At 36.3% G+C, this 25,929-nt stretch overlaps 1 protein-coding gene across 4 annotated transcripts in view; it reads left to right on the forward strand.

Moving 5' to 3' along the window:
- LOC111151235 (MCF.2 cell line derived transforming sequence-like 2) overlaps positions 1–25,929 on the forward strand; it is a 282,214-nt gene that overhangs the window by 94,592 nt on the left and 161,693 nt on the right. For all 4 annotated transcript variants that reach the window (XM_022509077.1, XM_022509067.1, XM_022509087.1 and 1 more), the window contains exon 4: positions 23,753–23,843. In XM_022509077.1, the coding sequence (XP_022364785.1) occupies positions 23,753–23,843 (91 nt within the window). The remainder of the gene's footprint in view (positions 1–23,752; positions 23,844–25,929) is intronic.

Genomic DNA, 25,929 nt, shown 5'->3' on the forward strand with positions numbered 1-25,929 from the left:
CAAAACAAACTGAGGGTTAATGGGGGGAGGGGGTTGGGGGGGTGGGGTTATGGACATTGGGGAGGGTATGTGCTATGGTGAGTGCTGTGAAGTGTGTAAACCTGGCGATTCACAGACCTGTACCCCTGGGGATAAAAAGATATTATATGTTTTAAAAAAATAAAACTTAAAAAAAAAAAAAAAAACTTTATATTTCTCTGTTTCCACCATGGAAATTGTTCTGTTTAAACTTTATATTTCTAATGACATCAATTTTGTTAAATTAGATTTTCCTAGGAAATTATTCATGCCTTTATTTCTGAGTTTATTTGCATAGAAGTATGCAAAAGTAGTTTCTTGGAAATTTAAGGTTTCCTGTGTTTTGGTGGTTATTTTCCTTTTGTTATTTCTTACTTTCTATACCAGTGCTTTGTCCCTTTTCCCCCCCTTGATTAAGTTAGCTAAGTGGCTTACTTATCTTGTTAATTTAAAAAATGGGATTCTCATTTATTAATTAGGTCTACTGCATTCCTTTTCTCTAGTCTTTCTGCCTTTATCTTTTTAAAATTTTTTAAAAATTTTTATTTATTTGTCAGAGAGCACACAGGCAGGCAGAGCGGCAGGCAGAGACAGAAGGAGAAGCAGGCTCCCCACTGTACAGGGAGCCCGATGTGGGACTCCATCCCAGGACACTGGGATCATGACTTGAGCCAAAGGCAGCTACTTAACCGACTGAGCCACCCAGGCGTCCCATATCTTTAATATGTTTTCCCTTGTGCTTTCTTTAGGTTTTCCTTTTTTTCCTCATTCTAGAGTTCGAAAGTAAATATATTTTCATTCTTTCATTTTATTGATATAGAATGTTTAAGGTTATGAATTTTCTCTGATCACTGCTTTAAATGTATTCCATAGATGCTGATATGTAGTATTTTTGTTATCACTATATTTTAGAAATTATGTAATTGTGTTTTAAGTTTCCCCATACTGAAGAGTTGTTTATTAGAAGGTTTTAAAATTTTTAGGTGTTTTTTTTTTTTCCTTTCTTTGTGTGGATGTTTCACATATGCTTGAGAAAAGATGAATCCTCTTTATCAGGATGTAAAGTTAAACACATGTTCATTAGTTCTTCCTTACTGATTATGTTGGTTAGGTCTTCTATAGCCTTACTGACATGTTGTCTATTTGTTCACTTTCGTGCTGTAACTGGTGTATTAAAACCTCTCATGTAAAATATATTTTTGTCTCCTCATATCTCCTGTAGTTTCTGCCTTAAAAAGCTGGCTAGTAGGGTATTAGCAGTATAGTTATTTATACTTATTTTATCTTCATTGTGAACTGTGACTTTCAGCATTAAAAAGTGTTCCTGATTATTTAATGCTTTATGACTTGAATTCTGTTTTGATGTCAAGACTGAAACCCTTTGCTTTTGTTTCCATTTACCTAGTATACTTTTTAAAGAAAAGATTGATTTATTTATTATTTTAGAGAGAGAGAGAGAGCACACAAGCAGGAGGGACAGAGGGAAAGAGAGAATCTCAAGCAGACTCTGCCCTGAGTATGGAGCCCCACGACTCTGAGATCATGACCTGAGTTGAAACCAAGAATCGAATGCCTAACCAACTGAGACACCCAAGCATCCCAGCCTAGTATACTTTTGCCAATTCCTTTATTTTTAGCCTTTCTGACTTTGTTCTAGATCTTTTTCTTAGATACAGTTTATAGTTAGATCTTAACTTCATGAGCCAAATTGAAAATCTTTTTCTTATATTAGGTGAATTAAGCCCATTTACGTATATTGATATGATTGATATATTCGGTCTTAATTTTGTCATTATTTTATAACTGCTAAATGTATTATATTTATTGTATTTCTCTAGTGATAGGTTTTCTTTGCTTTTTTTGCTTTTAACTTCTTTTGGTATTTAGGAAGATTTGTGATTTTTGTCCTTGTATTTATGTCTTTTTTAATGCTCTTAGTGTCTGTTTTTAAATATAAACTTTTTTAATCTGTTTTTCAGTTTTCAGTAAATCCTTGACTTCAATCTGCTGCCTGCACAACAGTATTTATTCAGTATTTTATTCTTTTCTCTTCCCCTCTCCTTTTTCTTACCATCTTACTTCTTACCATCTTACTTGCCTTATTTCTATATATTATTCTTCCACTACATCTAACATTAGAACCACCATTAAATATAATGAAGTAATCCTTTTGCTCAAGTTTCCCCAAGTTATCTTTTGATTCAATGGAAGTCATTCTTTCCTAGATTCTTCAAAAAGAGGGCTCACAGGAATAGAATTCCCTTGAGTTTTTGTATAACTGTTTTTCTATTGCCTTATTACTTGAAAGCCAACTTGTCAGGATATAAAATTCTTGGTTCATACTTTTTGTTCATAAATTGTTCTAGAATACTGTCTCATTCTTCCCATGATTTGTATGTTGTTTTTGAGAAGTATGGTGCCTGTTTCTCTTGGCCTGGTAAATTGTTTAATCTTTTTCCTGGAAATGCTGAGAATTTTTACTTTATCCTTAAAGCCTAATCCTTTTACGGGGCTGAGTCCCAGAGTTGATTGTTTCAGATCAGTTTTCTTGGGCCTTGCTAGGTCCTTTCAGGTTTATGTAGATTCAGGTCATATTTTATTTTTGGAAAGTTTTGGGTTATGCTTGTGGATATTATCTCTGTTCCTTTGTTTTATTTTTAGTCTTTAGAGACTCTAGTTGTAAGTATGCTGATTCCTTTTTGTCTGGTTTCCATTTCAACCACTTTCTTTGCCTGTTTGTTTTATGTTATATACTGCCCCTTATTAAACTTTTGTTTAAATGTGTTATCCTTTAGGTTTCTTATAATTTAGACTCTATTTCTTAAATGGTTTTATCTTTTCTTTTTCTTTTTCTGACTTCAGTCAGTTCTTATTTTATTTCCTCTTCTCTTTATATAGTAAAAAAATCCATTTTTTTCTATTTGATGCACTTTTTTTCTTTTTTAAGACATTTTTAAATTTAATAAACATATAATGTATTATTTGTTTCAGGCACACAGATCTGTGATTCATCAGTCTTACAGAATTCACAGCACTCACCATAGCATATAACTCTCCTCAATGTCCATTCCCCAGCTACCTCATCCCTCCTACCCCCTTCGCCTTCAGCAACCCTCAGTTTGTTTCCTGAGATTAAGAGTCTCTTATGGTTTGTCTCCCTCTCTGGTTTTGTCTTGTTTTAAAAAAAATCCATTTTTGTTCTTGGTTTTTGAGTTTCTTATTTAAGGTGCCCCTCCGTACCCATAAATGTTTGTTTGTAGACATGTAATTCAGTTTGAAGAGGTATGTTATAGGTTTTTGTATGTTTATTTGTTTTTTGTTTAGTAACTAATTTTTTGGAGGAATTTTCATCATCTAAAAATTTTTAATAGACTTTATTTTTAGAGCAGTTTTAAGTTCACAGCAAAATTGAACAGAAATTGCAGAGATTTCCCATTTACTTCCTCCCCTACCATCAGTCAACTTCCCTATTAACATCCCACACCAAAATGGTATATTTTTCACAATTAAATGAACCTACACTGACATGCCATTGTTGCTCAAAGTCCATAGTTTATATTTAAAGTATGTATTAGTTTATTATTAGGGTTCACTCATAGCGTTGTACATACTATGGGTTTGCACAAATGTTTAGTGACATGTATCTGCCTCTGTAGTATCCTACAGAATAGTCTCACTGCTGTAAAGTCCTCTGTACTCCACCTATTCTTCCTTCCCATGCCCCCACCCCCAACCCTTGGCAACCACTGATTTTTACTATCTCTGTAATTCTTATTTCCTGAATGTTATATAGTTGGGATTATATGGTATGTAGCCTTCTCAGATTGACTTCTTTCACTTAATAATATGCATTTAAGATTCTCCATGTCTTTTCATGGCTTCATTGATCTTTGAATGAATATTCACCTGCTAAAGGATATCTTAGTTGCTTCCAGTTTTGGCAGTTCTCAATAAAGCTACTGTAAACACCCATGTGTGAGTTTTTATATGGCCATAAGTTTTCAACTCATTAGGTAAATACCAAAGAACACACTTGCTGGATCATATGGTACAAGTATATTTAGTTTTATAAGAAACTGCCAAACTGTTTTCTAAAGTGGCTATGCCATTTTGAATACCTAATTAAATGAGAATATCTCATTAAATGAGAGTTCCTGTTGCTCCACATCTTTGTCGGCATTTGGTGTTGTCTGTGTTTTGGATTTTGGCCATTCTAATAAGTATGTAGTGGTATTTCATTGTTGTTTTAATTTGCAATTCCTTTAAAAAAAAGTTTTTATTTATTTGAGAGAGAGTGTGAGAACACAAGCAGGGGTGGGGGACAGAGGGAGAAGGACAAAGAGACTTCCCGCCAGGCTCTATCCCAGGACTCTGGGATCATAGCCTGAGCTGAAGGCAGACACTTAACAGACTGAGCCACCCAGGTGCCCCTAATTTGCAATTCCTTAATGACATACGTTGTTAAACATCTTTTCATATGCTTATTTTCTATCTGTATATCTTTTTTGGTAAGGTGTCTATTTTCATTTTTTTGCCTGGTTTTTAATTGGGGTGTTTATTTTTTTATTGTTGAGTTTTGAGAGTTCTTTGTGTATTTTGGATAACAGTTCTTTATCACATATGCTCTTTTGCAAATATTTTCTTATAATTTGTGGCTTATCTTCTCATTATCTTGAAACTGAAAAAGTTTTTATTCTTATGTTTTCCCCCATTTATAGTACTTTTCTATAGATGAATACTGCTCACAACTTTGTACTTAGTGAAGAGGTTTGGTGGTTTGGAGTAGTTTACAGGATTTTTAGTACAAGAATACCATCTTTTGTTAGTATATCTATATATAATTTCTTTTTATCAATGGCCTAAAAAAATTTGTGGCAGGTGGTTAAGGGAAGGGGTTTGTGTCTCCTTTTTTTTTTTTTTTTTTTTTTTTTGGTCTTGTAGGATGCTAAATTTTACCTCTTGATTCTTTTTGCCTTTACCAACAGGTATACCTCTTTTTTTCATTTCCATTTCTTTCCCAGATTTGCCTTTCTAAGACGGCCTCATTGAGTCCTTCTTTAGTTTGTACCCTAATGTACCAGGACTCTCTTTTTAGTACCTTTGTAATTAGGGTGTGCTTTTTTCCCCCTGGGAGTTGTTTCACATCAATCCCCTCATCTCTTGATACTCCCTATGTATTAATCAGAGAAAGAACTAATAGGATATATAGATATAGATATAGATACAAATATATATGATGGCTAATTTTATGTGTCTGTTTGATTGGACTGAGGAATGCCCAGACAGCTGGTAAAACATTATTCCTGGATGTATTTTTGAAGGTGTTTCTTGAAGAGAGTAACATTGGATTCATGAACTAAGTAGAGCAGATTGCTCTCCCCAGTGTGGATGGGCATAATATAATCTATTGAGTGCCCAAATTGAACAGAAAGGCAGAGGAGAGGTGAGTCTTTCTCTGCTTGAGCTGAGACTCATCTTCTCTTGCCCTTGAACAATTGTTCTTCTGGGTTTTGGGCTTTTGGACTTAGATCAGGATTTAGAACATTTGGCCCTTCATTCTCCAGTCTTGGACTCAGACTGAGTGACATCTCCAGCTGTCCTGGTTCTCCAACTTGCATTTGGCAGATCGTGAAACTTCTTGGCCTCTGTAACTGCATGAGCCAGTTCCTGTAATAAATCTCCTCTTTTATATATCTGAATATACCTTCTTGGTTCTTTTCTCTGGAGATCCCTGATATATATGTAAAGAGATTTACAATAAGATGTTGACTCATGTGATTATGGAGACTGAGAAGTTCTACAATCTCCCCTCTGTATAATGAAAGCCCAGGAAAGCCAGTCATGTAATTCAGAGGCCTGAAAGCCAGAAAGCCAATTGTAGATTCCAGTCCAAGTCTGAAGGCCTGGAGCACTGAGTGTAGGAGATCAGTGTCCCAACTCAATAGTCAGGGAGAGAGAGAATCCTCCCTTATTCCACATTTTTGTTCTATATAGGCCCTCAATGGATTGGATGATGTCCACTCACAATAGGGAGGGCAGTTGGCTTACTTTACCAATTCAAATGCTAACCTTTTCTGGAAACACCCTCATGCGTGCACCTAGAAATAATGTTTAACCAGATATTTGGACATCCTGTGATCCAGTCCAGTTGACACGTAAAATTAACTATTATACTCTAGCTCTCTGCAAACACTTGTAGCAGAAGCTCAAGAAATAGTTCTGCTGGAAATTGGTGTCTGTTTTTTTAAAAAAATCTATTTACAAGTAACTTGAAGTTTGTAGTGTTCTCTGTCTTCTAAATATGCTCAATGCATTAAATTTGTGTGGCTCTGTTTATTCTTTTTTGTTGATTGGTATAACTTTTAGAAGATGTGTAAAGATTCAGATTTTGCTCAATATCCAGAAGTTCCTGTCTTTATCATTTTTTATAATCTTTCAACTTCAAATTGCTAATTTTGTCATTAGCCATGTCCTTTTTTGTAAACTCTTTTATAAATTTTTAGGTACTGGCATTGTCTTAGTCTAGGATGCCATAACAAAGTACTATGGACTGAGTGGTTTATAAACAATAGAAATTTGTTTTTCATAGCTCTGGAGGCTAGCCGTGTGGGGTCAGGGTACCAGCATGGTCAGGTTCTGGTGAGGATCCTCTTCTGGGTTGCAGACTACCAACTTGTATCCTTGCATGGTAGAAAGAGGGCTAAAAATCTCTGTGGGATCTCTTTTATAAGAGCCCTAATCCCATTCATTAAGGCTCTGCCTTCATGACTAATGACTTCCCAGAATTCCTATTTCCTAATACCATCACATCAGAGGCTAGGATTTCAATATATGAATTTGGAGGGAGGGGCACACAAACATTCAGTTCATACTGGGCATTTATTTCTTATCCCTCATTACTTTGTTTTCATAACTGGGTATCATTATATTATGGGCACAGTATCCTTTCAAGTATCTGAGATTACTAATTAGAAAATATAAAAAAGTTCTTTTCTTTTTTTTTATTATTTCTGTTTCTACATTGGTAGTTCTGTTTATTTGCCTCAATCCTTCTCTTTGATGCTTCAGTTTTATTAATTTCAGAAGGCCTTTGGTTGCCTTTCCATATTTATGAATGGAAGTTTATATTATTAATATAATTATCTGGCTTGCGTTTCCTTTGCATTTGGGTAGGGCTGTTTTTAACCAATGGGAGGGGAGTAAGGCCATAGTGGGGATGAGGGTCCTCTGAACAGATTTCCCTTTAGGATGCTTGGCTAGGTAGCAGGCAGGGCTTTATTTATCATAACAAAGAGGATATTTTCCTGGAGGCAGAGTGAGTGTCTTAGTCAATTCCCTTCCAGAAAGACCTGTTTTACATATTCTTCTGAGTCTTTTGTGAGGTCTTAAGTTTCTTCAAGCTCTGCTCTGCTTTCTCCCCAGCTTTAAAATTTATAATCTAGGATCTCAGGCAATTATAATTTGTCAAGGAAGGTGCTCTCAAGGCTGCAGAACAACCGGCTGCTCTCTATTCACAACCTCCAAACAAGGCCAAGGTTGGCCTATATAATGGACATAACCTAGAAGCTGGTTAGAAAGAGAACCTGGGCCAGAATTTTTGAGTCAGTATTGGCATATTAAGATTCTCAGGTGATTGGTGAGGACACTCAAGTCTGAGATATATTGTTATACATGACACTAATTAATTACTCTGCCTGTCCTGCTCTCTGACCTCATCTCCTTCAAGACTGAGACTGTCCTGGTGTCAGAGGAAGAAGCTCTTAAGGTTTTTTTTCCCTCTATATTCAGGATTATTAGGAAGAGGAATTCACTCATATCTGCAATCCCAAAAAGATCTCATTCTTTTCTAGTGACATTATCTGTTTTTGCTTCCTGCACAGAATATCCTAGTTTTTTCATTTTCAAATATTTAATGTATATTCTAGAAATGAATATTATTTAAGGAAAGTTGTGGCTGAGTATTTCTGTGAAGGAGGTGCAGTCTGTTAGACTACCTAGGAAAATTTTATACAAATACTTCAAACAATTGCGTTTTATCTTACATCATGATGTACAGTAGACACACCCAGCAATGTAGTTTGTTCGTCTATTTACTCATTCACAGTGGATTTTCAGGCTTACAGAGGTTTTATTGGTCGTTAACATCCTTGCTTCTTATCCCATTAAAAAAAGGGTGGTGGCAGGAATGGTATTTGAAATACGGAAGGTGTATAGGAAGGGGGTGCCTGGGTAGCTCAGTCCATTGGGCATCTGACTTTTGGTTTTGGCTCAGTCGTGATCTTGGAGTGTTGAGATCAAGCTCTGTGTTAGGCTCTGCACTCAGTGCAAAGTCTGCTTGAGGTTCTTCCCCTCCCTCCTCCTTCCCCTTTGCTTCTGCCCCTGCTTGTACTTTCTCTCTCTCAAATAAATAAATAAAATCTTTAAAAAAAAAAAACCCAAAAACGGAAGCTATATAGGAAGGAATATTTGAATGTAGAGAAAAGCCACCACATTCTGTGAGCAACCTGGCAGAGAATTTGGTTGGCTTAGAGGCAGTGGGTGCCCTATAATTGTATGCTTCTGATAGAGCTGGATGCATCTTGCAGGGATGTGCAAAGGGATTTCTTCATTGTTAAAGAACTCAATGAAGTCATTGATCATGTTTCTTACTACTATAAAGAGGAAATGTCCTTAAACTGTTGGCTATTCTATGAGTCGGTAGAGCTGATTCTTAAAGTTTCAGCCTTCTAGAATTCTAGATTTTTTAAAATTCAGAAATAACCCAAGAGCTTTTGGGTTTTTAAAATAAATCTTTAAAAATTTGGTATAAATTATAGAAAAATTTAAGTTTCTATCTAAAAATCTAAGTTTCTGTCATTAAGCTGCAATGATTGTCAATGCATGAAGAGTTGTGTTTCATCCAGATCTTTACCCATATTCCCTTCCTCCATTATCTTGATGCAGATATCATTATCACTTCATCTGTGTTTCAGTATGCATTTCTTTTTCAATTAAGACAAATTTTTCTTAATTAAAAAATGTTTTTTTTCTTTTTTAGAGAAAGAGACTGGGGAGGGGCAGAGGGTGAGAGAGAAAGAGAGAGAGAATCTTAAGCACGCTCTATCTTGGAACCCAGTTCGGGCGTCCTGAGATCATTACCTGAGCTGAAATCAAGAGTTGGATGCTTAACTGATTGAGCCACCCAGGAACCCCTCAGTATGCATTTCTAAAAGACACTTTAAAACATAATACCACCATCACATCATATCACATCACATCACAAAACATCCTGAAATATACCTTAATATCACCAAATAATTTAGTCATTTTTTTGTCTTTCTCAAAATATCTTTTTTTTTCTTTTAACTTTGAATTAGAATCCAAAAAAGGAGGTAGAGTGGGTATATTGCCATTTGTTGCTCTATAGATTCTCCCTCCTTCTCTCATCCAAGAGCTTTTCATGTTCTACATGCACTGCTGTTTGCTGGCTTTCCTGTGCAGCACTAGCACATCTGGCTCTCTCATTGATTTGGGCAGGGAATTATCATTATCATCAAGAGAGTACTAGTGTGATGGCCTCTAGTCCATTTTATTTTATTTTTATTCATTTATTCATTTATTTAAAAATTTTAATTCCAGTATATTTAACATACAATGTTATATTTTATTATTTTTAGGTGTACAATATAGTAATTCAACAATTCTATACTTTATCAGGGCTCATCAGGATACGTGTACTCTTAATCTCCTTTACTTATTTTACCCCTCCACCCACCTCCCCTCTGGGGATTATTCTTATATTAAGGGTCTGTTTTTTGGGTTGTCTCTTTTTTTTCTTCATTTGTTTTGTTTTTTATATTCCACATATGAGTGAAATCACATGGCATTTAACTTTATACCCTCTAAGTCCATCTATGTTGATGCAAATGGCAAGATTTCTTTCTTTTTTAAGGCTGAGTAATATTCTGCTGAATATATATATCACCTCCTCTTTATTCATTTATCTGTTGATGGATGCTTGGGTTGCTTCCATAATTTGGCTTTTGTAAATAATGTTAATGTAAGTAATGTAAATAATGCTGCAATAATCATAGGCATGCATATATTTTTTCAAGTTAGTGTTTTCATATACTTTGGGTAAATAGTAGTGGACTTACTAGGTTACATGGTAATTCTATTTTTAATCTACTGAGGAACCTCCATACTGTTTTCCACAGTGGCTGCACCAGTTTTCATTTCTACCAGCAGTGCCTAATGGTTCCTTTTTCTCCACATCCTCACCAACACTTGTTGTTTCTTGTGTTTTTGATGTTAGCCATTGTTACAGGTGTGAGGTGATATCTCGTTGTGGTTTTGATTTGCATTTTCCTGATGATGAGTGATATTGAGTATCTTTTCATATGTCTGTTTGCCATCTGTATGTCTTCTTTGGAGGAGTTTCTGTTCATGTGTTCTGCCTATTTTAAAATTGGATTATTTGTGGGGTTTTTTTGGTGTTAAGGTGTGTAAGTTCTTTATATATTTGGGGTATTAACCACTTACTGGCTGTATCATTTGCAGATATCTCCTCCAACTCTGTAGGTTGTCTTTTAGTTTTGTTGATAGTTTCCTTTGCTGTGCAAAAGTTTTTTATTTTGATGTAGTCCCAATAATTTAATCTTGCTTTTGTTTCCCTTGCCTCAGGACACATTTCTAGAAAAAGGTTTCTATGGCCAATGTGAAAGAAAGTGCTGCCTATGTTTTCTTCTAGGAATTTTATGGATTCAGGTCTCACATTTAGGTCTTTCATCCATTTTGAGTTTACTTTTGTCTATTGCATAAGACAGTGTTCCAGTTTCATTCTTTTGCATGTAGCTGTCCAGTTTTCCCAGCACCATTTTTTGAAGAGACTTTTTTTTCCATTGTATATTCTTGCCTCCTTTGTCATAGATTAATTGACTGTATAATTGTGGGTTTATTTCTGGACTCTATTCTGTTCTATTGATCTATGTGTCTATTTTTGTGGCAGTACCATACTGATTTGATTACTATAGCTTTGTAGTTTATCTTGAAATCTGGGATTGTGATATCTTTAGCTCTGTTCTTCTTTCTCAAGATTTCTCTAACTATTCAGGGTGTTTTGCAGTTCCATACAAATTTTAGGGTTATTTGTACTAGTTCTGTGAAAAATGTTATTGGTATTTTGATAGAGACTGCATTAAATGCATGGATTGTTTTGGGTAGTCTGGTCATTTTAACCATACTGGTTCTTCCAATTCATGAGCATGGAATATCTTCCCATTTGTTTGTGTCACTTTCAGTTTCTTTCATCAGTGTTTTATAGTTTTCAGAGTACAGGCTTTCACCTTCTTGGTTAAGTCTGTTCCTAGGCATTTAATTATTTATGGTGCATTTGTAAATGGGATTGTTTTCTTATTTTCTTCTTGTTTTACTTCATTATTAGTGTGTAAAAATGCAATAGATTTTGTGCATTGATTTTGTATCCTATGACTTTATTGAATTCATTGATCAGTTCTAGTAGTTTTTTGGTGGTGACTTTTGGGTTTTCTGTATATAGTATCATGGCATCTGCAAATAGTGGAAATGTTACTTTTTCCTTACGGATTTGGATACTTTTTATTTCTTTTTCTTGTCTGATTGCTGTGGCTAGGACTTCTAGTACTGTGTTGAATAAAAGTAGTGAGAGGGGACATCCTTGGCTTGTTCCTGATCTTAGAGGAAAAGCTGTCAATTTTTCCCTAATGTGTATGATGTTAGCTGTGGATTTTTCATATATGGCCTTCTTATGTTGAGATATGTTCCTTCTAAAATCACTTTGCTAAGAGTTTTTATCATGAATGGATGTTGTACTTTGTTAAATACTTTTTCTACATCTATTGAAGTGATCATATGGTTTTAATATTTTCTCTTATTAATGTATCATGTTGATTGATTTGGGAATATTGAATCATGCATGTATTCCAGGAATAAATCCCATTTGATCATGGTGAATGACTTTTTTAATGTATTGTTGGATTTAGTTTGCTAGTATTTTGTTGAGGAATTTTGTATCTCTGTTCATTGGAAATATTGGCCAAGAGTTCTCTTTTGTTATAGAATCTTTATCTGGTTTTTGTATCAGGGTAATGCTGACCTCATAGAATGAGTTTGGAAGTTTCCTTCCTCCTCAAATTTTTGGAATAGCTATTAACTCTTGAAATATTTTGTAGATTTGACCTGCGAAACTGTCTGGTCCTGGACTCTTGTTTGGTTTTTTGATTCTGATGCAATTTAATTGCTGGCAATCAGTCTGCTCAAATTTTCTATTTCTTCCTGATTCAATTGTGGGAGGTTATATGTTTCTAGGAATTTATCTACTTCCTTTAGATTGTCCGATTTTTGGACATATAATTTTTCATAAGACTCTCTTATAATTCTTTGTATTTCTGCGGTGTTGGTTCTTATTTCTCCTTTTTCATTTCTGATTTTATTTGAGTCCTCTCTCTCTTCTGTTTTTTCTTTTTTGATGAACCTGACTAAAGGTGATCAGTTTGGTTGACTTTTTTTTTTTTTTAAGATTTATTTATTTATTTCGGAGAGAGAGTGAAAGCAAGTACAGGAGGGGGAAAGGGCAGAGGGAGAGAGAGTCTTTTTTAAGCAGACTCCAATGTTGAGCACAGAGTGCAACATGAGGCTTGATCTCACAACCCTGAGATTATGACTGGAGCTGAAACCAAGTTGGAAGCTCAACCAACTGTCCCATGCAGGTGCCTCTGTTGTTCTTTTCAAAGAAAGAACTACTGGTTTCATTGATTTGTTCTTTTTTTTTTTTTTTTTTTTTTTTTTTTTAGTTTCTATTTCATTTATTTCTGCTCTAATCTTCATTATCTCCTTTTTCTCTGTTGGTTTTGGGTTTTGTTTGTTCATTTTCTAGCTCCTTTAGGTGAAAGGTTTTATTGTTTGAGATTTTTCTTGCTTCTTGAGGTAGGCCTATATTGCTGTAAACTTTCCTCTTGGAGCCACTTTTGCTGCATCCCAAAATTTTTGGACCATTGTATTTTCATTTTCATTTGTCTCCATGTATTTTTCGATTTCCTGTTTGATTTCTTGGTTGACCCATTCATTGTTTGGTAGCATGTTATTTAACCTCCATGTATTTGAGCCTTTTCTTTCCCAGATCCTTCTTGTAGTTGATTTTTAGTTTCATAGCTTCTTGGTCAGAAAATGTGTGTGGTATGACTTCAGTCTTTTTGAATTTGTTGAGACTTGTTTTGTGGCCTATATGTGATCAATTCTGGGAAAGGTACCATGTGCATTTGAAAAGAATGTGAATTCAGCTGTTTTAGGGTGGAATGTCCTGAATTTATCTGTTAAATTCATTTGGTCCTATATGTCATTCAAAACTACTGTTTCCTTGTTGATTTTTTGTATATGATCTATCCATTGATGCAAAAGGGATAATTAAAATCCCTTACTGTTATTGTATTCATCTCGATTTTTTCTTTTATGTTTGTTATTAGCTGCTTTATGTATTTGGGTGCTCCCATGTTGAGTGTGTAAATATTTGTAATAGTCATGTCTTCTTGTTGGATTATTTCCTTTATGATTATATAGTGTCCTTCTTTGTCTCTTATTATAGTCTTTGTTTTAAAGTCTATTTTGTCTGATATAAGTATTGGTACCCCAGTAGCAATTTCTTTTCAATTCTATTTGAATGATAAGTACTTTTCCATCTCTTCACTTTTCAATCTACCTGTGTCATTAGGTATGAAAAAGTCTTTTATAGGCAGCATATAGATGGGTCTTGCTTTTTTATCCATTCAGTCACCTTTTGTCTTTTGATTGGAGCATTTAGTCTATTTATGTTCAAAGTAATTATTGATAGATGTGTACTTATTTACATTTTGTTTCTTGTTTTATGGTTATTTTTATAGTTCTTCTCCATTCCTTTCTTTTCTTGCTCTCTTCCCTCACAGTTTGCTGGCTTTCTTTAGTGATATATGCGGATTCCTTTATCTTTATTTATGGTTTTTGATTTGTGGTTACTGTTAGGTTTGCATATAACATCTTCTGCATATAACAGTCTATATTAAGTTGATGGTCACTTAAATTTGAATCCATTCTTTCCTCCTCTCCTTCCCCTATGTTTTAGGTATAAGGTGTCATACTTTATATTCTTGTATTTTGTGAATCCCTTGATGGATTTTTTATAGATACACTAAGTTTTACTGCTTTTATGCTTCCTACTTATCTTGTTCCTTCTTAGAATCTTTCCTTTCCATTCAGAGGGTCCCCTTTAACAAATCTTGTAGGGCTGGTTTAGTGGTGATGGATTCCTTTGACTTTTGTTCATCTGGGAAACTCTTTATCTTTCCTTCTGTTTTGAATGATAGCCTTTCTGGATAAAGTGTTCTTGGATTTGGGTGTTTTTCTTTCAGCACTTCGAATATATCATGCCATTCCCTTCTGGCCTGCTGTTTCTGATGAAAAATCAGCTGATAGCCTTATGGGGTTTTCCTTGTATCTAACTGTTTTCTTTTCTCTTGCTGCTCTTAAAATTGTCTCTTTATCACTATGTTTTGCTATTTTAATTACTATATGTCTGGATATGGACTTCCTTGAGTTGATTTTGTTGGGGGCTCTCTGTGCCTATTAGATCTGGATTTCTGTTTTCTTCCCCAGATTTGGGGAGTTTTCAGCTATTATTTCTTCAAATAAATTTTCTGTCCCCTTTTCTCTGTCTTCTTCTGGGATCCCTGTAATGCAGATGTTATGCTTGATGATGTTGTCAAGTTCCTTAAGTCTATTTTTATTCAAATTTTTTTTCTTCTCACCTGTCCAGCCTGATTGCTTTCCATTCCTGTCCTCCAGGTGGCTGATCTGTTCTTCTGCTTCCTCTGATCTATTATTTATTCCATCCCGTGTATTTTTAATTTCAAGTATTGAATTTTTCATTTTTCATTGGTTCTTTTTAATGTTTTCTGTCTCTTTGTTAAGGATCTCACTGAGGTCCTCCACTCTTAAGTCCAGTGAGTAACTTTAAAACCACTACTTTAAATTCTCTGTCAGATTGATGTGGGTGTTGTCTAGTTGTGTCTGTGAGACAAAGTGACATTAGGGTCCTCCTACTCCAGCATCCTCTGCATCTTTTCTAGTCCATTTTAAAGAAGGGCCTTTATTTTCCTACAGAGAAAATGGGAAGCAAGTTTCTACTCTTGATGAGGCATGAAAGAATATAGCAAAAGTTGAGGTAAGGTGAAGTTTCCAGGTTTGAGGAGAGAGGGAAGACGTGATAAAGATTCTGAGATATTCCAGAGATCAAACGAAATTGTCCCCTATGTGTTCCATTCTTAATTTTGGATTATCTCATAATCTCTCCCAAACTCTAAAAATTACCCACTGAATTTGTACATCCATGGTCTCAAGGACTTGAAGTCTTTATACAGAATTAGAGTCGTAGAATGTTAAAGTTGGAAGAAGTACTTGAGAAGAACTTGTGTCAGTCAGCCATTTTATGGATGAAGATGCCAAGAGAATGCTGTAAGACTAAAAGCATTATGAATTCTTTACTTCTGAATTAGAATAATATTTTTTAAAAAATAGGTTAATCATTCTTAAATAAAATCTTAAAAAAAAAATGGGACAGCTGGGTGGCTCAGTTGTTAAGCGTATGCCTTTGGCTCAGGTCATGATGCCAGGGTCCTGGGATCAAGCCCCACATTGGGCTCCCTGCTTGACGGGAAGCCTCCTACTCCCTCTCCCACTCCCCCTGCTTGTCTTCCCTCTTTTGCTGTGTCTCTCTCTGTCAAATCCCTGTCTGTCAAATAAATAAATAAAATCTTTAAAAAAATAAATAAATAGATTAATCATTCTACCTCCTATAATAGGAACAGCTTTGAGGACTGCCATTCGAAAGAGAATTCCTAAAACTATGAAAGATCACAGAGTAACTGTCAACAGATGTAAATGGTACTAAAAAGTAGTTTGATTTTTTTTTCCAATAAGAAGCCCCATAAGCAGTATGCCAGTGAGCAGTCATACGCTTGGAATTAGGCATTTGAGTTGGGGTTACCAAGTTGTCTTGGTTTTTCTGAGACTGTTCAAGTTTTAGCACTGAAAGTTCTATGTCCCAGGAAACTGTTCAGTCCTGGACAAACTGGGATGGATGGTCACCCTACATTTGACTCAGTTCTTATGGCAATGAGGTAAATTTCAGTTAATTAAAATATTTTTCATACCTAGCTTACTGAAAAAGGCAAATCATAGGAAAATATTTAACATAAGAGTTTAATTAAAGAAAAAAAAACCACATACACCATAAAACTGCCCCAGCATTTTGGGGTCACACCACATTTACCTTTATCATGTATGCTTCTACATTTATACTTAGTCATATTTAAAATGCTGCATTTGACTCATTAAAAATTCAGTTATATTTGTTACAGAGGAGATACTGAGATTGGAAAATGAAGAAATACAGTGTTAAAACATTTTCCATACCAAGCGGGTATGAATTTTGTGGCATGAGCATTGGTTTCAGAGTCTGAAGACTTTGAATTTTAACTGTGCACATGGTAGATGATTTTGGGCAAGTCATGATTACTTTTTTAAACATCTTTGAGGATTAGTTTCCTCATCTATAAAGTACAATTGTTATCAGCAACATGGTTATGAGAGTGGTTGTAAGGATTATATTAAATAGCATTTAGGTGGGTATCTAGCACATCATAGGACCTTAATGTTAAAAAGAACAATAGGGATTAAAATAGTCAAGTTTTGGTTAAAGAAATATGCTGTCCAGAAACCCCATTTCTTGTGCATTTGGTTTAGTTGACGTTTTCACACTTGTGTTGAACCAGTTAGAGTAGAAAGAAAACCCCAGTAATCCCACAGTAGTTGATATCACTCCATGTTGTTTAAAATATTTATCTTTCTATACCAGGATAAACTATATGAATTTGACTATATTCAAAATCATTGTCATGATTTATTATCTCTCTTCTCTGAACTGAGGTCTGTACACAGCTGTGTCAGGAAACATAGCCCTTTATGTACACAGGTATTTTCCCAGGAGATCCCACCCCATTTGTCCAGATGCTCTGGCTTCTGACCAGATACATCGGACTTCATCTGCATGAAGCTAGGGAGAGATTGTTGTGAGGAGCATTTGCCCTCAGTTTGGCTGGGGAGGCCATACAGGCATCAGCTGCTTATTTCGTAGATCAAAGAACAGCCTGTGTTTATGTGCTATATGTATTTGCTGAGCCTTTCCCAGCTCCACCTGGCTTAAGAGCCTCAGATGTCCTCTTAGAACATTTTTTCTCAATGATTATTTGGTTCAAAGAAAAAAGAAAAGAAAAGAAAAACACTACTGACAGAAAAATAGACAAAATAAAACTTCCAAAGGATGCAAGCATATCATCTGTGAGAAAAAACTGAAAGGGGGCAGCAGGACAGGGTTGAGCATGAACATTGGTATCAGAGAACACAGCGTTTAAAATCCAGTGTTGCTAGTGTGATATCAAGCAAGTTATTTTATTTCTAGCAACCTTTGTTTCCCCTTCTGTAAAGTGGTGATAACAATATTTATTGTATAAGGTTAAATAAAATTAAAAAAGAAATGTGCCTGAAAAATAATAGGCACTCAATGTACAGTGGCTGTCATTATCTAAAGTTATTTTCTTTGTTACTAACATCAGTTTGTTTTTACCCTACTACAGAACAGTTTTGGTCGTTTCATCAGTGCTGCACACATGTTGGAAACTTGATAAGGATGGATCTTTGTTCTTAAATTTTGTAGTATTTTTCCTTTTTCACAACTTGAATTAACTAATTCCTTGGTTTTTAAAACTGAGTTACACTTTACACGTAACAAAGTATATAAATCTCTACTGTATAGCTCAATGAATATTTGCCTGGTTATATAACTGTGTAACAACCAGCAAAATCAGGGTGTGAAATATTCCTATGAAGGTTCCTTTCTGCTTCTTTCCCATTAATGTCTACAGCCTTACCTCTTCACTTGTTTACCTTCCTCCCCCAAGAAAATCTCACTTTTGTCACCACTGATTAGAAAAGTTGCAAATTATTTGGAAGTTGAGCAACCATCTCTAAATAATCTATGGACCAAAGAATAAATCACAAAGGAAATTAGAACATTTAAAAACTGAGTAACAACAAAACAGTATATCAAAATTTAAGTGATATATAGCTTTAGCTGTAAATACTTTTATTAGAAGAGAGGAAGGTTTAAAAATCAATAATCTGATCTTCCACTTTAAGAAGTTAAATAAGAGACTTGCAATTAAATCCAAAGAAAAGAAAGGGAAGGAAATTGTAAAAGAAAAAAGGTAAATGAAAAAGAAAGCAGAAGACTAATATAGTCCCATTTTAATTCCACAATAATCAGACACCCTGAATGATTGTAGTCATTTAAAATTTTTGACATTAGCTTTATGACCAAGGATAGTGGACTATTTTATAAATGTCCTATGTATATTTGAAAAAAAAAAATGGGTGTTCTGAAGTTGTTGGATGTCAGGTTCTTCAAAGTCAAGTCTATGTCCTTACTGGTTTTAGTTACTAGGACAGAAGTCTCTAACTTTGTGGATTTATCTATTTTTCTTTTAGTTCTATCAGTTTTTTAAAAGGTTTTTAAAATTTCTTTTTGAGAGAGACAGAATGAGTAGGGGAGAAGGGCAGAGAGAGAAGCTCAGGTCATGATCCTAGAGTCCTGGAATCAAGTCCCACATCGGCTCCCTGCTGTGCAGGGAGTCTGCTTCTCCCTCTGACTCTCCCCCTTCTCATGCTCTCTCTCTCTCATTCTCTCCCTCTCGAATAAATAAAATCTTTAAAAAAAAAAAAAGCTTTGCTGTCTCTTCCTCTTCTTAGAAGGGCACTAATCCTATCAAATTAGGACCCCACCCTTACACCTTATTTAATCTTTATCACCTCCTTGCTGGCCCTTTCTGTAATTACAGTCGCATTTTAAATTAGAACTTCAACATACAAATTTTGGAAGGATACATTCAGTCTATAGCCCTTGCTCTCTTTTGAATTTTTCAGATATTTTCAGCATTCCACTTAATTTCCTCTATTGGATTTTAAGCAATGGTTTCTATAGTGTTATAGTATGTAATACTATATATCATGTATTTAATATATACATATATATTTTGCACATATAATGTATTTAATATTTATTGTTTTCACCTTTTTAAAAAAAGATTTTATTTATTTATCTAACACTGAGAGAGTGAGCCCAAGCAGGGGGAATAGCAGGCAGAGAAGGAGAAGCAGGCTTTCCACTGAGCAGGGAGCTGTACGCAGGGCTTAATTCCAGGAACCTGGGATCCTACGCCGAAGGCAGATGCTTAACCAACTGAGCCACCCAGGCCCTCTATTTTCACTTTTAATAGTCAGTAGTCTTTTTGTGAAGTAAAAAACACAATTGATAATATTTATCCATATATGCAATGTTTATGGTACTCTTCATTCTTTTTGCAGATTCAGGTTACTGTGTAGCATTATTTCCTTTCATGGATGGACATTCCTTAGCCTATTACCAGAATAAGCAACCACCACTTCAAATGAAAGCTTCTTCTAGTAGTAGTTGCTGCCTATGGAAACAACTCTTGACTCTTAACCCTCTCTGGAATTTGTTTATTTAGCTTTCTTTATTTTCAGTGTTCCCTAATGTCTTTTAAGGACAAATATGTTATTTTTTTTTAAAGATTTTATTTATTTACTTGATGGAGATCACAAGTAGGCAGAGAGGCAGGCAGAGAGAGAGGGGGAAGCAGGCTCCCTGCTGAGCAGAGAGCCTGATGTGGGCCTCGATCTCAGGACCCTGGGATCATGACCTGAGCCGAAGGCAGAGTCTTAACCCACTGAGCCACCCAGGTGCCCCAAATATGGGTTTTTAACTTAACCAGTTTGTTGTTGTTGCTGCTGCACCAGCTGCTTTATGGGCACCTTAATCTCACACTGCATCTCATTAGATGTCAGCAAACCTCAGTGTCACTATCAGTGTTTTGGGCAATAGAGAAAACTAACTGAGCTGAAGAGGGGTCAGAATTCATTGTGCAGCCCAGCCAGCTACCCTGAAGGTTTTTTTTTTTCTTACTCAAATTCTGTTAGTTAACATGCAGTGTAAAATTAGTTTCAGATGTACAATATAATGATTCCACACTTTCAACCGTCAGTGCTCATCACAAGTGCACTCCTTAATCATCACCTATTTCTCACATACCCCCCACCCCCTCCCTTCTGATAACCATCAGTTTGTTCTCTGTGGTTGAGTCAGTTTCCTGGTTTGCATCTCTCTCTTTTTTTCCCTTTACTCCTTTGTTTTGTTTTCTTAAATTCCACATATGAGTAAAATCACATGGTATTTGTCTTTCTCTGACTGACTTATTTCACTTACATAATACTCTCTAATAGTTTTTTTTTTTTTTCAATGTAAGAATAAAAGTCTTCCTAATCAGCACTGAATCTCCTTTTCAGGCTGTTAATTTTTCTTCCCCTTTCATGCTTCCAACTTTATTCAGCCTGGAGAACATCCTTTAATATTTCTTGAAGTGAATGCCTACTGGCAATAAATTCTCTCAGCTTAATTGTCTGGAAACACCTTTATTTCACCTTCATTTTTAAAAAAGATTTTATTTATTTATTTGACACAGAGAGAGAGAATGAGAGAGAGCACAAGCAAGGGGACCAGAAGAGGGAGAAGCAGACTCCCTGCTGAGCAGGGAGCCCAATGTGGGGCTTGATTCCAGGACTCTGGGATCATGACCTGAGCCAAAGACAGTTGCTTAACCAACTGAGCCACCCAGGCACCCCTCACCTTAATTTTTTAAAATAAATTTTCATTTGGTATATAATGCTAAGTGGGTCCCTTTTTTCAGGTTACTCCTTGAAAGATAACATTCCATTGGATTATAGCTCCCATAGTTTCTGTTAAAAAGTCAGTGATTGTTTTTTGTTTAAACGTTAATCTTCTGGAGGTAATGTGTCTTTTTTCCCATTGGTTGCTTTTTTTTTTTTAAGGTTTTATTTATTTATTTATTTATTTATTTGACAGACAAAGATCACAAGCAGGCAGAGAGGCAGGCAGAGAGAGAAAGGAAGCAGGCTCCCTGCCGAGCAGAGAGCCCGACGTGGGGCTCGATCCTAGGACCCTGAGATCATGACCAGAGCCGAAGGCAGAGACTTTTGCCCACTGAGCTACCCAGGTGCCCCTCCATTGGTTGCTTTTAAAGGTTTCTCGTTATCTTTAATTTTGAGCCACTTGGTTCTGATATGTGTGGATGAAGTTTTCTTTGTATTTATCCTGCTTGATATTAGAAGAGCTGCTTGAATCTGTGAATTGATGTCTTTGGTCAGATATGGAAAATTCTTCAATGTTACTTTTTAAAATATTGTTTCTGTAACATACTCTCTCTCCTCTCCTTCTGGGACTCTGTTCATGGCCCGTATCTCTTTAACATTCTGTCCCTTCTATTTCTCTGTGTTTCACTTTGAATATTTTCAAGTTGTATGTTTTCAGTTTCACCTATCTTGTCTTCTGCTATGTTCAGTCTGCTGTTAAATCCACTGAGTTCTTAATTTCAGATATTGGTGTTTTGTAATTCTAGGAGGTTCATTTGATTCTTTATTATAGTTTCTAATTCTCTGCTGAAATAATGTATCTTTTAATCTATTTTGTCTACCCTTTCCTCTTTTTCTTTTAACATATTGATCATAATTACATTTAACTTTTTTCTGCCAAAAACCAGGATTATCTTTAAGTCTATAGTTATTGACTGTTTCATCTCTTATTTATTGTTTTCTTCTTGCTTTTTTGCATTTCTATTAATTTTTTATTTTATGCTGGATATTGTAGATTATACGTTATAGAGGCTTATTTGCTTACAAAAAGTATTGAGTTTGATCTGGTGGGAAGTTAAATTACTGGTAGATCACCTTGATCTTTTTGAAGACTGCTTTTTAGGTTTTCTTAGGGCAAGTCTATTTCTGCTTGGTCCTTATTCCTAGAGTATAGCCTTAATCCTGTGGCAATTCCTATGATGTTTCATTTATCCTAGAATATTGCCTTTCTAGAGTTTCACCTGAAGGCCCAGGGTGCTCATCAAAGTCTGTCTATTCTGGGTGGGCCCAATGCCTACTGTCTTTCTTTCCCCAGAACTACACAAACTTTATAACTTTTCATCAGTTTTCACATGTGTAGTTGCTGTTCTCTGTCAGCCTTCATGACTCCTGCCTGAAATTGTGGGGCGTGGGCATTGGCAGCGTTAAAGGAGAACCTCCATGAAAATTTCTGGGGTTCCCTCTATGTTCCTTCTTCACAGTCACCCTCCTCAAGTTCTGGCAACTTTTGCTTCTATAATCCCCAGTCTCTGCCTCTTTTACCCAGTGAGACCCCCCCACCCTGCCCTTGTACTGTGGCCTGGAAAGTGTTCCCAGTGAGAGAACCTGGGTCATTGTAGAACTGTGATAATGGCTTTGTCCAATAATACCTACTTCAGATCAACTACTTGTGTTTTCTCAATGTTTGCTTAGATCTTAGATCTTCTGCCTTACCCCCATACAGGCACTCATTATGGTAAAGCTTATCTTTTGCCTAATATTAGAGAGTTATTAAAAGTTTACTAGAGGCCATCTACTTTTCATGTACTTGATCTCTTTTCATTGCCATGACAAGGACATATGAAATAATCATAATATTAGTATATATACAGTGTATATGTACCAAGTGCCAGGCATTGTTTTGAGCCTCTTATGTATTCTTATTCATACTCATTTAATCCTCACATCAACCATATAGATAGGTACTATTTTTGTTCCTACTTAACAAATGGGGTCTCTTAGAAACTATAGAGGTTAAGTAATTCTACCTCCCGCCCCCATATACACTATATAAATGGAGGAATTAATGTTTCATACCTAGGCAATGTGGCTTCAGAATGTATGCTTTTAAGGACTTCATTTTTGGTGGTATTGTTTTCATTTTATGGGTGAGGAAACTAAGCTTTAGAGAGGGTGGGTTGCTTCCCCAGGTCACAGTGCTATTAAGTGGCAGCTCTAGGATCTGAGCCACTAGAATCCAAAGCCTTTGCTCTTTCCTGAATATCATAGTTGCTCCCAAAGAGAGAAAGAAGAAAAATGTTTTCATTTTGGGGACTTTAATATAAAAGAATTTTGTGAGGACTTGGAAGGGAGTAAAACAGCTTCCTTTCATCCTTGATGAAAATAATATCTTCTTGTGCATATAATTTGCTGGCTGTTCATTGTTGGGCATTGGAAGGGGGTTGTAATTCCCATAAACATGTGGTATTTCTGAACACCTCTAGAATTCACTCCTATGGAAGCATATTGATAGCTCCATGTACATCAGTTTTGGGAGTGGAAGGATGGCAGAGCTCAACCTTGTGTTCCTTTGCATATCCTGACACATATGATGCCTACCTGACATGTGCATTTTCCTAAGTCTGAGCACTCGTGCTCCTTGGGTGTTTTGGACACTTGCCAGCCATAAACAGAGCCTTGAGAGGGTTTGAGACACCAAATATTTCTGTTTTGTTAAGGCTGCTGGGCTGAGATGAGGAGAGGAAGTTGATTCTTTGCCGGGGAAGTCAGACCAGGTTTTCCCTTTTGCCACATGGCGTGTTTACACATGAGCCCAGGGTACCAGAGGCTGTAGAATATCCTGGTGAGGGAGCTGCCCAGAACCCATGTGTCTCACCTGGTCTCTGATACCGACCATCCTTTTTTGCAGTGTGGAGGCTGCCAGCATCGGATTCATCATTGTTATCGACCGGCGAAGGGACAAGTGGAGCTCCATAAAAGCATCATTGACACGAATAGCTGTAAATATTCACTTTTGTGCTGTTATTATAAGAAGTAATTTAAATTGTCTGTTCAACTATTTCCTATCAAAGTCACAGGGAAAAGGCAATTGTTTTATGCCAAATTTTAGGAAGGTCTTTGTAGCAGAGGCTGTTGTGTCACATCCATGTCCCCTCTGCCACCTTCCTGTCATGGCAGACAATTCCTGAGCCCATCAAAATCTTCCTGAATCTACCTTATTGACCTCTCTGGTCACTGGGCGGGGGGTGGGGTGGGGTGGTGGTGAATAGGGAGTGCTGGGAAGTTAATGCCCCAGGAGTGACAAACGACTGAGTTATGGGAGTTGATGGATATGGGAGTTGATGGATAAATGCCCCAGCCTCCACACCCCTCAGAATTCTGAGATATGTACCACACAGTATCTCAGAGAGCCCCAACCCTTCTTGCCCCCAGCAGTGCCCCATCTTACTACACTGGCTTTCTTGTTATCACTTTCTCACTCTCCCCCACTCCTCTGTGTTTCCTGGGATCACTTCCTCAATAAACTCTATACCCATATCCTTGTCTTAGAGATTCTTTGGTGAGGGCGGTCACCCAATGTAAGCCAGTCTTCATTTCGGTATTCAAATTAGTTTTCCACATACTGAAAGATACTGGAAAAAACAGACAAAATATAATATGTGCTTGTTTTTGGTATGAGATTGTACAACCTTGGATGAATTTCCTTTTTCATCTATTTAGTCTGATTTTGATCCCTGTTTGTTGCCTTTCAGCAAGTAGATGTATCCTCTCTCTCTGTGGGGACAGGGAACTCAACCACATGTGCAGGGAGAGACACCTCAGGGCAGCCATGCCAGCATTTCCACCAAAGCACAGGCTTCCTAGGGCAGTTGAGAAGGCTGAAGAAGATGGGATATGGTAGGGTGATGTGTGTGTAGAGGCTGGGATGGGAGAGGGACTTTAGAAGCCTCATTCATGCCTACTTACAAAGGTAGTCACGCATGCAAACATGCACATATATGGAGTCTCAGACCTAGAGCCTCAACCAGAAATACAAATAGTGTCTCAGCCTATTTGTCCTACCATGATATAACAAAATGCAAGCTGCTTCTGTTTAGGAGCTTGCATTTCAAACACTGGGGGAAAGGAAGACTCCCTTCCCCTTGGGTATGGATTGTTTTGTTCCTTTGGTTTAGTTTTGGAAATTTTGGGGAAAATTTTAGTTTTGGGGAAAAATACAATGGTGGTTGATGGCCTGAGGCTTTAGACACTTGACAGTGCCCATGGATATTTTAGAGGACTGGCCTTAAGAGAGTTCTGGTTTTCCAGGATCCATTGACAATACTTGAATAATCTAATACTTGAGCCTAATTTGTTCAAGAATTACATTATCACTTTGTGAGTAAAAGACATTGTAGCACAGGGATCCCAAAACCTGGCTTCCAATCAGAATCTCTTCAGGTGCTTGTTGAAAATAGATATGTGAACTTCATCCTTGTTCTAGTGAATCAGAATATTCTAAGCTAAAGACCAGATTACTTTTTAATACTTTTTTAAAGATTTTATTTATTTATTTGACAGACAGAGATTACAAATAGGCAGAGAGGCAGGCAGAGAGAGAGAGAGGAGGAAGCAGCTCCCTGCTGAGGAGAGAGCCCGATGAAGACCAGATTACTTTTTAACAAGCACTTTAGGAGGTTGCTTTTTGGGAACCACTAGAAGGAGAGAAAGCCATGAGCAATGGGAGGCTTGGAGTCCCCGTTTGTGCCATTAAGTTGTTATATGAATCTGAGTTATCTCATTTCTCAGGAACTTGCCTCCAGAGAAAGGCAATGCTTCCTGAAAGCAACTTGGCAATAACATGCATCAGGAATCATTAAAATACTAAGTCTTTGACTCAGTAATTCTTTTGGGAAACTATCCAAAGAAAGTGTTCCAAAATGTGGATTAAGATATATAAAAGTATGAAAAAGTCTAAATCATTAGCAATAAAGGATTGGTTAAGTAAATTGTGCACCCATGAAAGATAATATTTCCAAAGAATTTTTAAATAATAGAAATAAAACTCATGGTATAATATTAAGGGGGAAAAGCATGTTACAAAAT

The sequence above is a fragment of the Enhydra lutris genome, unplaced genomic scaffold (genome assembly GCF_002288905.1).
Source record: "Enhydra lutris kenyoni isolate GAN:26980312 unplaced genomic scaffold, ASM228890v2 scaffoldscaffold2, whole genome shotgun sequence".
NCBI lineage: Eukaryota > Metazoa > Chordata > Mammalia > Carnivora > Mustelidae > Enhydra > Enhydra lutris.